Source organism: Ovis canadensis, chromosome 13 (assembly GCF_042477335.2).
Source record: "Ovis canadensis isolate MfBH-ARS-UI-01 breed Bighorn chromosome 13, ARS-UI_OviCan_v2, whole genome shotgun sequence".
Lineage (NCBI taxonomy): Eukaryota > Metazoa > Chordata > Mammalia > Artiodactyla > Bovidae > Ovis > Ovis canadensis.
Genome location: NC_091257.1, coordinates 88,098,831 through 88,112,807, shown reverse-complemented (window position 1 = coordinate 88,112,807; position 13,977 = coordinate 88,098,831). Strand labels below are relative to the sequence as shown.

Below are 13,977 nucleotides of genomic sequence, written 5' to 3'. Positions count from 1 at the left end.
TTACGACCCGATGGACTGCAGCACACCAGGCTTCCCTGTCCATCACCAACTCCCGGAGCTTACTCAAACTCTTGTCCATCAAGTAGGTGATGCCATCCAACCATCTCATCTTCTGTCGGCCCCTTCTCCTCCCACCTTCAATCTTTCCCAGCATCAGGGTCTTTTCCAATGAGTCAGTTCTTCACATCAGGTGGCCAGAGTATTGGAGTTTCAGCTTTAGCATCAGTCCTTCCAATGAATATTCATGAATGTAATTAAGTTTAAATTAGTAGGGTCCTGATTCAATAGGGTTAATGTCCTTATAAGAAGAGACATGAGAGGACTTCCCTGAAAGTCCAGTAGTTAAAACTCTGTGCTTCCAAAGCAGGGGGTGCAGGTGTGATCCCTGGTCGGGGAACTAAGATCCCACACACTGTGCAGCTCGGCCAAAAAAAATTTTTTTTTTTTTTAAAAAAGAAGAGACATGAGAGTACACCCCTCTCCTCCCCTACCTACTCAGATAGCTGAGAAGGTAGCTGTTTGCAAGTCAAGAAGGGAAATCTCACCAGAATCCAACTATACTGGCATCCTGAATTCACACTTCTAGCCTCTAGAACTGGGGAAAATTTTTTCTCTTGGTTGAGTCACCCAGTCCATGGTGTTTTGTTATGGCAACCCAAGCCCATTTGGATATACACACATGTAAATGCACATAAACACATGGGAACATGTGAAACACACCCTTCTGTCACCTCCTCGGTCTCTAAGAGCCATCTCCACACCAGCATACCCACCTCATTCTTTGAGTGGCTATGTACTGTGTGGATGTCCCATAAATGATTTTTCTAGTCTTTTCTTGCTGGACACTTAGGTTGTCTCCAGGCTTTTGTCACTACAGTGAATGTCTTCATAAACTTCAAGTGTCCTGCGTCAGATGTGGGAGTTTATCTGTAGGTCAAATTTCTAGAGGCAGAATCCTATCAATATGTAAATATGCTATGATATGTCTTTTATTAAAGAAAAAACAACAACCTCCCTCCGTACTTTACTTTCCCATCTCAGTGACAACATCTCCTTCCTAGTTGTGGCATGCAGGGTTTTTGATCTCTAGTTGTGGCGTGTGGGATCTAGTTCCCTGACCAGGTATCGAACTGGGGCCCCCTGCACTGTGACCAGGGAATCTTAGCCACTGAACCACCAAGGAAGTCCCTTGACATTGAACTTTTAAAGCAACTGTCTACACTAGTGCCAGGTACTGTCCCAGATGCTTCCTACATATTCATTCATTTCATGTTTTGAAGGACCTCATGAGGCAGATACAATTTATGTCCCCATTTACAGGTGAGACTGAGACGTTAAGATCTTGACTTACCCAAGCACACTTGGCCACTTTCTGTTAAATTTGTACTGAGGCATTCTGGTTTCAGAGTCCATGCTCTTAACTCTCTTGGCTCGTGAATGTATGAGCAAATGAATGATCTTCAAGAAGCATAAAATATTACGGAGGTTTAAGAACTGTTTCAGATTTCTTGCAGCAAAGGTTCCCAACTTCAAGAGGGGAGGAGAGGGTGAGATGTATGGAAAAAGTAACATGGAAACTTACATTGCCATATGTAAAATAGATAGCCAATGGGAATTTGCCGTATGGCTCAGGAAACTCAAACAGGGGCTCTGTATCAATCTAGAGGAGTGGGATGGGGCAGGAGATGGGAGAGAGGTTCAAAAGGGAGCAGATATTTGTATACCTCTGGCTGATACATGTTGAGGTGTGACAGAAAACAACAAAATTCTGTAAAACAATTATCCTTCAATTTAAAAAAAAGTTACCAGCTTCAGTTGGAACAGCGGCTTAGCCAAGCTAGAGTACTACTGGAGTTCTCACTGCCGCATCTGTAGGGGCCAAGGCTTGATAAACACAAGCATGCCCACTTGGTTGATTCCTTCTTTGACCTGGGGTCTTCTCAGAGACAGTTTCAGAAATGGGGGATCCAGGAGGTCTTCTGTAATTCCCAATGGCACTTTATGCTTCATTTTCTCTGTTATTGTTTAGTCACTAAGTCGTATCTGACTCTTTGCAACCGCATGGACTATAGCCACCAGGCTCCTCTATCCGTGGGCTTTCCCAAGCAAGAATACTGGAATGGGTAGCCATTTCCTTCTCCAAGGGATCCTCCCGACCCAGGGGTCGAACCTGGGTCTCCTGCATTGCAGGTGGATTCCTTACCCACTGAGTCACCAGGGAAACCCCTCATCATTTCTACCTTTGTCCAGTCCCTGGTTTCTCCCTTCTTAGCTGAGAACCAGGATTCCCTGCCTTGGGAGCTCGGAGGCCTAACCGCTGGACCATCAAGGAAGCCCTTTCGGCCTTCTTCCTGAGCTGGTTTCCCCGCAGCCCATCTCCTCTGCTCCGCTTCCTTCTCTCCTCTTTGACCCCCCTGAGGACCGAGACGGGGACCAGGAGAGTGACTCTGGACATTGGAGTCATACAGAGCATATTCAGACCCAACTTCTATGGCCTCAGTTTTTATGTCCATAAAATGGGAATAAGATCAATACATAGCAGGATAATTTAATGAGATTAAGAGTGTCCTCAGCATCTCATAAATGCCAATGGTGATTACTCTGGTTATCCTGTTAACTCAGGACATAGGAAGGCAAATCAGGGGCCTCCAAAGAGCATAGTCATTGGGATCGGAGGGAGCTGAATTCAAATCCTGTATCTGCTCCTTACTAGCTCTGTGAACTTATACATGTCATGGAATCCAGAGGGTCACCTGCCACTTAAATTTCCAAAACAAGGTTTTCCCTGGTAGTGCAGTGGCTAAGATTCCACACTTCCAATGCCGGGGGCCTGTTCGACTCCTGGTCAGGGAACTAGATCCCAGATAACTCAACTAAAGAGCTCACATGCCACAACTAAGAGCTGGTGCAGCTAAATAAATAAATAAACTTCTTTAAATCTAAAAAAAAAAAATTTCCAGAACATTTTGGGAATTTGACAAAGGGTTGGCAAGTCATTCCCCCACCTGCCACATAAGGATATTATTAATTTTTAAGGAAATCTAACATTCATTATCACCGTTGTGTGATACATGAAAGGACATTTTAATACTCCTCCTTCCAAAAAAAACTAGGAAGAATATAATCTGAGAATAATGAATTCAGAACTACGTCCTTGTTTTTCTTATTTCATGCATCTCCAGCATTCGGAAATGGGCACTGCTGAGAAGTCTCATTTTTCTTATTTCATGCATCTCCAGCATTTGGAAATGGGCACTGCTGAGAAGTCTCATTTTTCTTAGTTGTAAAGTGGAGTGAGAAGTCAGACACCTGCACCTGTGATCCAGCTGATGTACTTGGTGCAAAGCAGGAGCTGAGGGACTGTTAGCACCTGGTCTTCTTTATTTATTTGGCTGTGCCAGGTGTTGGCTGCAGTATACAGGCTCTTCACTGCGGCATGCAGGATCTAGTTCCCTGACCAGGGATCGAACCAGGATTCCCTGCCTTGGGAGCTCGGAGGCTTAGCCGCTGGACCATCAAGGAAGCCCTTTCGGCCTTCTTCCTGAGCTGGTTTCCCCGCAGCCCATGTGTTCTGCTCTGCTTCCTTCTCTCCTCTTTGACCCTCCTGAGGACCAAGACAGGGACCAGAAAGAGCCACTGCATGAGATGTCAGAGAACTTTATTGAGGGCGGAGGAAGGTGATATTGGAGACACAGCTACAGGTCGTAGACTAGGTGGGAATGTCCAAGAGGGAAGAATACTCATTCCATCCAGGATCATGTAGGGACTCTGTGAAAAGGGGCTTGTCTTCCATCCGGGTCTTTGAATGAAGCTCTCTTCAGCCAGGCAGGGAGGGGGCCCCAGCTGGAGGGCAAGGTCTGAGGGAGAGATTTTACTATCTCTAAAGACAAAAGGTCTTTTGTGTGTTTTGATAACTGGGTGGGGTGGGGAGAGGGGAGGTTTCTGGGAATGAGAATGAGATTCTGTGGGAGAAATAAAGAAAGGAGAGAGAGACAGAGAGAGCCACAGGAAGAAAAAAAAAAAAAGCCTTAAAAGAGAATTCCCTCAGGTGAGCTTTGCTTTTAGCTTGTCAGTTCTGAGCATTCAGAGAGGTGTCTAGAACAGACTGAAGGAGCTGTCAGAGCCTGGGCTTCAACCTGGGTGCCTTCCCAGACAAGCCATGCAGCTCTCAGTAAAGTCATGCCCTTTCGCTAAGCCTCAGTGTGCCCACCTGTAAAAAAGGTGCCTGGACCCTGCAGCGGCTTCAGCAACGTACACTAGGGGTGGGGTGTCCACAAGCTAACTACAGTTATTTTGTAAAAGCTTGCAACTGAAATGGTCCCAAATCAGAGAGGGAGATCACTGGCTCGCAAAGACGGCCCAGAATCTGGTTGGCTATTACTGAATGAATGAAGGTAGTTTATTGGATACACAAAGACTTGCGGGTTGGAGGCCTGAGAGTCCAAAAGCTGCTGCCACTGCTTCTTCCAGCCCTGGCTCTCTGAGAACTGAGTCAATTGAGGATGCAGGCCTCTTTCCTGGAGGCCGGAGGCCGGAGGAGAAAAAGATGTAACAGGTAAGAAGGAAAGCAAGGAGGCTGTTTTCTCCTGGTACATGCTGGACGTTTAGGAAATGGAAACAGGAGGGAAGATTCAGGTAGGTGAAGCGAGCCCAACTCACATCCTTAAAAAAGTATTCCTTGACCCCGTCTTGGGGAAGGGACTCTGGGAGCGTCAGGCCCAGCCGGAGGCCTGCCAGAGCCCATGGAAAATTCAGAACCACAGAAGCTTGTTGGACTTGCGTCTCGAGAAGCACAGGTTGCTGCTGCAGCTGCCTTGGTAGATGGGCGGGCAGGCGGAACACGGCCTCCCCGTCTTGTACGGTGCCTCTCCGATCCAGTTACCCCTGGAAGAGAAGAGGGCCCAGGGAGGCGGGGTGGCGGGGTCAGGGGGGAGGCGGGGTGGGGGGGGTACAGATTCATGAGCCACCTTCACACAGGTTTTCAAATATCAGCAGGGCCGCTGACTGGCCCTGTAACGTCACGACTGCAAGCCTCAGTTTCTTCATCTCTAAAACCAAGAGAAGACATTCCTCCCGCACAGGAATGAGCATATCCAAGCACCTGGCTTGGCAGATAAGCAGTTCCCCACGAAGTGTGATTTTTTTGATTCCTTCCACACAACCACCCCACCCCAGCCACCTCCCCAAAGAAATCCCTCCCTCCCCTCTCCAACAAGCAGATCTGAGTTCTGATCCTGGTTCTGCCAGCTGGTGACAGAACAAACCATCTCATTTCTTTCTTTCTTTCTTTTTTTTTTTTGATGTGGGCCATTTTTAGTCTTTATTGAATTTATTACAGTATTGCTTCTGTTTTATGTTTCGGTATTTGGCCCTGACCAGGGATCAAATCTACACCCACTGCGTTGGAAGATGAAGTCTTAACCACTGGAAGATGAAGTCTTAACCACTTACCCAGGGACCACCAGGGTATTTTAGTCCCTAAACTACCTCATTTCTTGAGCCTTGATTTTATCCTCTGAATAAATTAATGAAATGCTGTCCATAAAAACTATGCAAAAGCACTTTGTAACTTACAAAGAAAGAAAGATAGCACTAAGTCATGTCCAACTCTTGCGATCCCATGAATCGCAGCCTGCCAGGCTCCTCTGTCCATAGGATTCTCCAAGCAAGAATATTGGAGTAGGTTGCCATTTCCTTCTCTAGGGGAACTTCCCGACCCAAGAATTGAATCCAGGTCTCCCACATTGCAGGCAGATTCTTTATCAACTGAGCTATGTGGGAAGCCCCTGTAACTCATAAGGTGATATGCAAATAAGAACTAGAATAATTAGATACTGGGTGTAATTCAACCATGGGGTCATGCCCGTGAAACCTCTTTGTGTTCTCCGCTGTACATTTATTTTTCATGGACAGTCTTATCCAAAAACCATCCTACCTGCTATGGAGTTAATCTTCTCAATGGATTTTAGGAGGGGGGGGATAGGGAGCCATTGCTTAAAGGTAACAGTTTCTCTTTGGGGTGATGAAAATATTTTGGAAATAGAGGTGATGCTTGTACAACACTATGAATGCAGTTTATGCCGTGAAATAGTGTACAGTACTTAAAAATGACTAAATGGCAAGTTTTATGTTTTATATATATATTTTACCTAGATTGAAAAAAATGAATAATGTAATACACCAAAAACCCATTGAGTTGTACACTTCAAATGGATAAATTGTATGGTATGTGAATTATATCTCAATTAAGCAGTTTTTTAAAAAAGAAGAAACCAGGAATTCCCTGGCCATCCAGTGGTTAAGATTTGGTGCTTTCAGGGGCCATGTTTGATTCCTGGTCAGGGCACTGAAATCCCACAAGCCTCGAGGCATGGCCAAACAAACAGAAAAAACTTTCATCCCATCATTCTCCTGCTCAAGAATTTTAGCGGTTTCCCACTGCCTGTGCAGGAGTTTGCAAACTTTTTATATAAAGGGCCAGACAGTAAATATTTTAGGCTTTGGGGGCCAAATGTCTTTATTGTATGAAAGCAGCCCTAGGGATATGTGAACAAATGTCGTGGTCATGTTTCAATAAAAGTTTATTTACAAAAATAGGCAGCAGGTTGGATTTGGGGCTGTAGGCTATAGTTTGCTGGCCTCTAGCTTATGAATCACAGCTACAGTTTTGGTCTGGCCTTCCAGACTGCTCGGGCTTCCCTGATAACTCAGCTGGTAAAAAATCCGCCTGCAGTGCAAGGGACCTGGGTTCAATCCCTAGGTTGGGAAGATCTCCTGGAGAAGGGAAAGGCTACCCACGCACTCCAGTATTCTGGCCTGGAGAATTCCATGGACTGTATAGTCCATGGGGTGGCAAAGAGTTGGACACAACTGAGCGACTTTCACTTTCCAGACTGCCCCAGTGGCACATGGATCCAGCTTACACACGGATCTTCCCACAGCTCTTTTCTCCATCCAACCCACAGAGTTCTTTTTTCTCCCTCTTCATCCACCTCAAGGCCTAAAATCAGCCCCCCAGGATCTTGCTCGGGGTGGCCTAATAATCTCACCACTAGCTTGTAGTGTTCGTGATCTCTCAAGTTCCAGTGCCTTATTTTCTCAAACATCAAACACTCTTTGTAGGCAGAAATGGAATCTTTTTCCTCCAGAAGTGATGGCTGAATAACAATAAGTAAAGTCAGCCAAAGTGCTTAGAAAAGTGTGGATTTCTGGTTTCATATGGGTTCGTTCATTCATTCATTCAACCAAGACTTCTAGTGGGCATCAGGATTTATGTCAGATGCTGTGAGTCCACAGTTTTCCAGCGGGAAAGTTTAGGGGCAGGGAATGTGGGTGGTAGAGACACCAGGGGATGATGGAATAAAAGTTATCCTTTTTTTGTTTAATTTAACCACTTGAGGGAAAGTTTTGCTTTAAGAAAAACCAACAGTTTGAAATCACTGTAATAAAAGGATATAAAAATGAATCAGGTCTATTTCCTGCTCTCAAAGAATTCTCTTGACCTCTCTCCCACCTAGCTGATTGGAGAGTTTGGAAGAAGAAGCTGAGCATACTCACTGCATCCTTCCTTTCTTTCCTATGGGATCTGCCTGTCTGCAGGGAGCATGTGTCCTTGGTTGCTCTGTTTCTTGTGGGAAGCTTGAAGGGGCCAGCACTATACTTAGAAGAGGCCTCTGGTTGTCCAGTGTTGCTTGTTAATGGATGTGAAGGTCTAGTTCAACAGCAAGCTATTTGCAAGCCCACTTGGCTGGCAGAGCTAAAACACATTCTCCACTACTGGCTTCATCAGGGAGACTGCCTATCCACTATCCACCTGCCTTGGTCCTCTGTCTATCACCCAATTGACTGTGAAGCTTGGGTAAAGAAAAAGGATTCTCGATCAGCTCTAAAAGTACCAAACTGTATGGTGTATGGTTATTTAGAACAGAGGAAGGCAAGGTGTCCTGTGTGTCTTCCTTTTCTGAGACTCCTGCCTACTCCACCTTGTGATCCACCCTCCTGCCCCAGAGTCCCCTCGACCTCAAAGCTGCACTCACTTAATGGCGTAGTTGCAGACCAGGTACACAGCCTGGCGCCAGGTGCTGCCCCAGACGCGGATGCTGCCACAGGTGTGGATGGCACAGCCCAGCCGATTGGAAGATGCCCACACCATCTGAGAAGGGAGGACAAAGGCAAGGGAGGCTGTGAGAAGGACTTGGGCCTGGAAGGTTCCTGCACTTGCTCAGTTCAGGGTGGATGCATTAGCTGAGGTTTTCCTGGGGGAGGCAACTGTCTCAAAAGTGAGAGGATGGAGGCATATGGTACTATTGATATAATGTTTCCCAAACTTTATTTTTTACTACAATCAACAGTAGCGAGAACAGTTTTATATTGTTACCCAGTGCACCAACACACACACACACACACACACCCCTACTCCTCTTGCACAAAAGTTTTATGAACTAATATTTAATCTTATCATATAGAATGATATATGCTAATGTTTTCTATAGTGTTCAATTAGATTTCCTTCTTTCCCCCCTTGTGAACAATGCTTGAAAATCATTGTTGTGTTGGAGATTAGAACACAAACTTTGAAGATAAACAGCCTTGGATCAGTTTCTCAATATCAGAAGCTGTGTGACTTTGACCAAGTCACTTAACCGCTCTGTGCCTGGTTTCTCCTTTGGTAAAATGGAGGTAATATCTCATGGATGTCAGGAGGGACATTTGGCTTAAGCCTCACATTTCCTAGGGGAATTTTCTCTAGTGTTTGACATTTACTGCAAATGAGTCACAGAGAAATTGGCAGGTCTCCAAAAGAAGACATTGGTCCTACCATTGGTCCTGTTTCTTATAACACTATACTGCCTTGTATTTTTATGTACAATAAGTGGTACCATCTCAATATGAGCACTCAAAATACACTATGATTTTTGGGTAATCTTATTTGGCATTTCCTTGGAGAAGGAAATGGCAACCCACTCCAGTTCTCTTGCCTGGAAAATTTCATGGATGGAGGAGTCTCGTAGGCTACAGTCCACGGGGTCAGAAAGAGTGGGATGCAACTGAGTGACTTCACTTTCTCTTTTCTTTCACTTTTAAGATAGCATAGCCTTGGAAAATAGATAACACTGGGAAACATTTGGACCTATTGATAGCAAAGGCACTCTTGAACTTGTCAGACTACACATCTCCATTTTGGGGTCAAACAATATGGTCTGCTGACCTAAGACACTCAATATAAGATCCAGTTCAGTTCAGTTCAATGTATATACAGGAAAAGGCTCATTATGTAAAAGGAAGTCCATACAGGTTGCTGTCCACCACATTCTATTTCTCCCACCAGCCCTTCAGCCCTACAAAGGGTACCTGGGTATAGTGGGAGCAGACAGGGCCACGGCAGCGCCAGGGGCAATGCGGGGTACAGTCCTTTGGGGCAGGAAACAAGTAATGCCGCTTCTCCTCTGACCAAGACCTCACAAGATCCACCACTGAGCGGTACCTGGGAAGGTGGAGGCGATGGAAGAAACTCAGACTGTGTGCTCAGCGAGCTGCTGAGTGATGGAGTGGAAGAAGGGTAGTGAAGGGACGGGGTGAAGGGAGGGCTCACTCACCGGCCGGAATGGACAGACAGGTTCTGGCCCACGTATCTCATCAGCTGTGAGGGCCCGTGGGCCCAAATGCACTGGGAGGCCCAGGCCTCAGCCGACCTGGCCAGCCGCTCGTCCCAGACCTGGGAAAGCAGAAAGGCCATGAAATTCCCCGAGGGAGGAAAACCACCACCATCTCAGTAGTGTCTAGAATGCAAATACACATGGTATCATGACTCCTCCATCTCCTGGGAACACTGCAATAAATCCACTTAATTAATAAGAAAACTGAGCCTTAGAGAAGGCTTGTGACTTCAAGGTCAATAGCAAGTCCACACAAGGGCTGAGATCCACACCTAGCCTCTGACTCTTAGCCCGATGCCCTTTTTCCTTCACTGGACTTCAAGCTTGGGGTTCCCTGCTCTGAGGCGGGGTCCCAGGGATTGGCCTGGGAGTTCTCAGCTATCCCTAGAAGTGACTGAGCCCAGGATGATAGGAAGAGAATGGATTTTTTATTTATTAAAATTTGAAAATGTGTTTAACAGTAAATTTTTAAAATTCAAAATGTGTTTTTAATAGTGAAAGGATGCACATGTTTACTATGTAAGCTGTTGAAAGGAGAAGTGGAGAGTCTTTCATCTTCATCTTATACTAGTCCCTCCAGCCACCCAGACCCTGGAGGTAATCATCATCGTGAGTTTCTTGTGTCCAGTTGCAGAAATATTCCACACCCATAAGCATATAATATATATATATAATGTATATATGATTATATGTAGAAATATATGTAATTATATATAATATAATGTATGCAATATATATAATTATATATCATTGTGTTAATATATAAATAAAAATATATTTTGTAAATATAATAATTACATATATATATATACATACATATAATCCTTCCTGGAGAAGGAACTAGCAACCCACTTCAATATTCTTGCCTGGAAAATCCCATGGACAGTAGAGCTTGGTGGGCTACAGTCCATGAGGTCACAAGAGAGTCAGACATGACTTAGCAACTAAAGTGTTAGTCACTCAGTCGTGTCCGACTCTTTGTGACCCCATGGACTATAGCCCGCCAGGATCCTCTGTCCATGGAATTCTCCAGGCACGAATACTGGAGTGGGTTGCCATTTCCTTCCCCAGGGGATCTTCCCAACCCAGGGATTGAACCCGCGTCTCCTGAATTGCAGATAGATTCTTTACCAACTGAGCCACCAGGGAAAAACAGCATATACATACATATGTATATATATATGTGAAGTGTTTTGACAGATGGCAGGATGCCAGACATTCTATTTGGCACCTTGCTGTTTTCATTTAACCAGATAGGTTTGTCTTAGCGATGATTCTACATCAGCGCATAGAGAATACCCTCCTCCTCCTCTGTAACGGCTTCTTAATTTTCCAATCTGTGAATGCCCCAAGTTTTATATCTCGAAAAAGGATCACTTTTAAAAAAACACTAATTCCCTTCCACTCTGACTTCCTGAGATTCTGAGATATTATTTGTTCCTTCATTTCATCTGTCATTTAGCAAATATTGAACAAGGACTCACAGTCTAGCAAGGAAATGAGACGTTAAGCAATCATTACAGTTGGCTGGTGTGAGAATGTGAAACGGAATCTGGTCTTTTTTGGAGCCATAGAGAGAAAGGGTTCCTTGAGCAAGGGATGTTTAGCCAGATACCTGTCCTGTGGGCTGAAGCCAGCTAGTGAAGCAATGGGGACGCCCAAAGAAGGGTCCAGACATCTCCCCGGGGTTGTGAGGCTCATCCATTCTTAAAGAAAGCAGAGGAATGTTTTCTTCATGCTGCAAAGGGGTGAGCTGAGGTAGGGGCATGCAAACCTCTAACCCAGACTCACTGACCCTCCCTGGGGCCCCTCCTGGTGGAACTGTCTAGCTCTCTTTCTTCCACAATACATGCAACAATCAAACACCTGTTGCAAGGAGGGCTTTGCACGCAGGGCTGGTGCTCAATAAATGTGTCATTGTTTGAAAACTGGAGGGCCTTCTATGTGCCAGCCACTGTGTTAATCAATGGATGAGTCAGTTAGTGAACAAATAAATGGCTCCCCCACCTTTAGCTGCCTGCCATTTGGGCTCCCATCCCCACCCCTCCCAACACCTTATTGCACCTGATGTTGTATTCTACATAAATGTTGTGGTTGATCTTTGTTTTTTATCATGCCCACTGAAATGGGAGCTCTGTGAAGGACAGGACCTTGTCCATCCTGTTCTCGGCAGTGTCCACGGGGCTTAGCAGTGGTGCCTAGCTCCAAGCAGGAGATGCTACATAAGTGAATGAGCACATTTCAAAAGTACAAGTGTTTGCAGGCAGTTAAGGGAGCAGGTATCCGTCTTAAAGGCGGCAGCTGACAATCCTTTTCCCTAAAGAAATCTGTAGGTGAGCTGGAGGCCTATCTCTCTACAGGCTAGTTTGGGACAATGGTCCTGGCGGAGGGGCTGCGATAATGAAAAAGGTTCCCTCCTCCCCTTTGGAGTCAGGCTGGTAGGGGGCTGGGGTGAGATACCCTCTTCTCCCCTGATCCCCCATTCTGCCTCTTTGAAGGAAGACATCCCAGCGTCCTTTGCTGGTCAGCTGCTGTTTCTCCCCCAGCCTGTGCCCTCCACCCCCACCCCAGAAACCAATCCCCATCTCTCCCAATTCTACTTCCAGAGACTTGTGGACAGACTGGGAGTGTCATCAAACCCCTGGGGCAAAGAGACAATGGCAGGGAAATCTCCAGCCACCCACCTACTGCGGATCCCCAGCAGGAAGCCAGAATTCTTAGAAAAGGCATTGTGTTAGTTAAGACAACAGCTTTAGCAGCTGGCAGATCTGGGGTGTAATCCCAAGTGGGTGACCTTCAACAAATTAATTCTCTGCTTCTTGATTTCTTTAAAATGCAGATAAATCCCACCTTGAAGGAAGAGGGTTCAGTGTAAGTGCCTGGCGCACAGAGGATGCGCCATAAATTGCAGTCCTCTGCTCCTGCCTGCAGAAAGGACCTATATAAAGCCTTAGTTTTCTCATCTGTAAAATGGGCAGACTTCACAGGGCCCAGATACTGGCTAGAAAGGCTAGACTCATGAATGGTCCAGCCCTTCCAGGGCACACTGAGTCAACTGGCATTTGCCAGAGAGGGCACTGGCAGAGTGTGAGGACTCACCATATACTCCATGTTGGCAGCAGGTGGGTGCACGCTGGCCCGGATGTGGTTGTGATAATCCAATAAGGCACTCATGTCCCGGGCAGAGATGTGGCGCTTCCGCCGGTACCGAGGCACCCCCAGGCCACTCAGGGGCCTCACAGCTGTGCCCTTGGTCTGGGCCAGTGCCAGGGTGGCGTTGGGCATCAAGGCGTTCATTGTCTGGCCTGCCCAGAAGAGCAGGCCAGCCAGGCCCACAGTGCTGGGCAGCGGGGGCATAGCTGGCTGGAAGGGGTCCCACGTCTGGCCTCGTGCAGTCAGAGCTGTCTGCCTGGAGGGGACGGTCATGAGGGCACCAAACCCTGAGTGCTCCCCAGCCTTCCCACCCCAGAGGATGCTAACTACTGGGAGCTTGACACAGACCTTCCAACACAGCTCTGGTGGCGGGGAGCAACACTCCATCCTTCCCACCCCATGGACTGAGTGGATGGTGCAGTGGGAAGAAATGCCCAGACAGGGACTTCCTGGGGGTCCAGTGGCTAAGACTCCATGATCCCAATGCAGGGGCCCCAGGTTCAATCCCTGGTCAGGGAACTAGATCCCACATGCCACAACCAAGAGTTTGCAGGCCACAGCTAAAGACCCTGTGTGCCTCAACTAAGATCCGGTGCAGCCAAATAAATATATATATATTTTTTAAGATAGGAAGAAAGAGTAAAGAAATGCCCAGAGAGTGGCTGAATTCGGACCAGGCCCTGGAGTGAGACAACACTTCAAAGCCGGAGTTCCATCCCACCAGCCCAGGAAGCAGACCCCACACCTCCCCAGACTGGATACCCTCTGCACCAATCTCACTCCACACGGGCTTTGTCGGTGCCCTCAGAGGGGCAGCGCCCACCTCCCCTGAGGCATCGACCAGGGCCCTCTTGTCCCCAAGTTGCTGCAATTTCAGGGTGGAGTTCAGTTCAGTTCAGCCGCTCAGTCGTGTCCGACTTTTTGCGACCCCATGGACTGCAGCATACCAGGCTTCCCTGTCCGTCACCAGCTCCCGGAGCTTGCCCAAACTCTTGCAAGACACAGAAAGAAGACACTGAAAGAGGCACACAGAAGGAAAGAGAGAAACAGAGAAAAAGAAAACGAGGGAGACAAAAAGATCACTGACATAAAAAGATCCTGAAAAGAGCTATGAGACAAAAAAGGTAGAAAGATACAGAGAGAAAGAGAGACGACGTTGGGGCAAAAA

At 46.6% G+C, this 13,977-nt stretch overlaps 1 protein-coding gene across 1 annotated transcript; it reads right to left on the bottom strand.

The window, feature by feature from the left end:
* Window positions 1-3,641: 3,641 nt before the first annotated feature.
* On the bottom strand, window positions 3,642-13,059 carry R3HDML (R3H domain containing like). Its single transcript, XM_069546987.1, has 5 exons — window positions 12,756-13,059; window positions 9,597-9,715; window positions 9,352-9,484; window positions 8,037-8,152; window positions 3,642-4,884 (listed from the first exon to the last, which is right to left on the bottom strand). Exons 1-5 carry the CDS (start codon window positions 13,011-13,013, stop codon window positions 4,752-4,754), a joined length of 759 nt encoding a protein of 252 aa, XP_069403088.1. The 5' UTR covers window positions 13,014-13,059; the 3' UTR covers window positions 3,642-4,751.
* Between the last annotated feature and the right edge of the window lie 918 nt (window positions 13,060-13,977).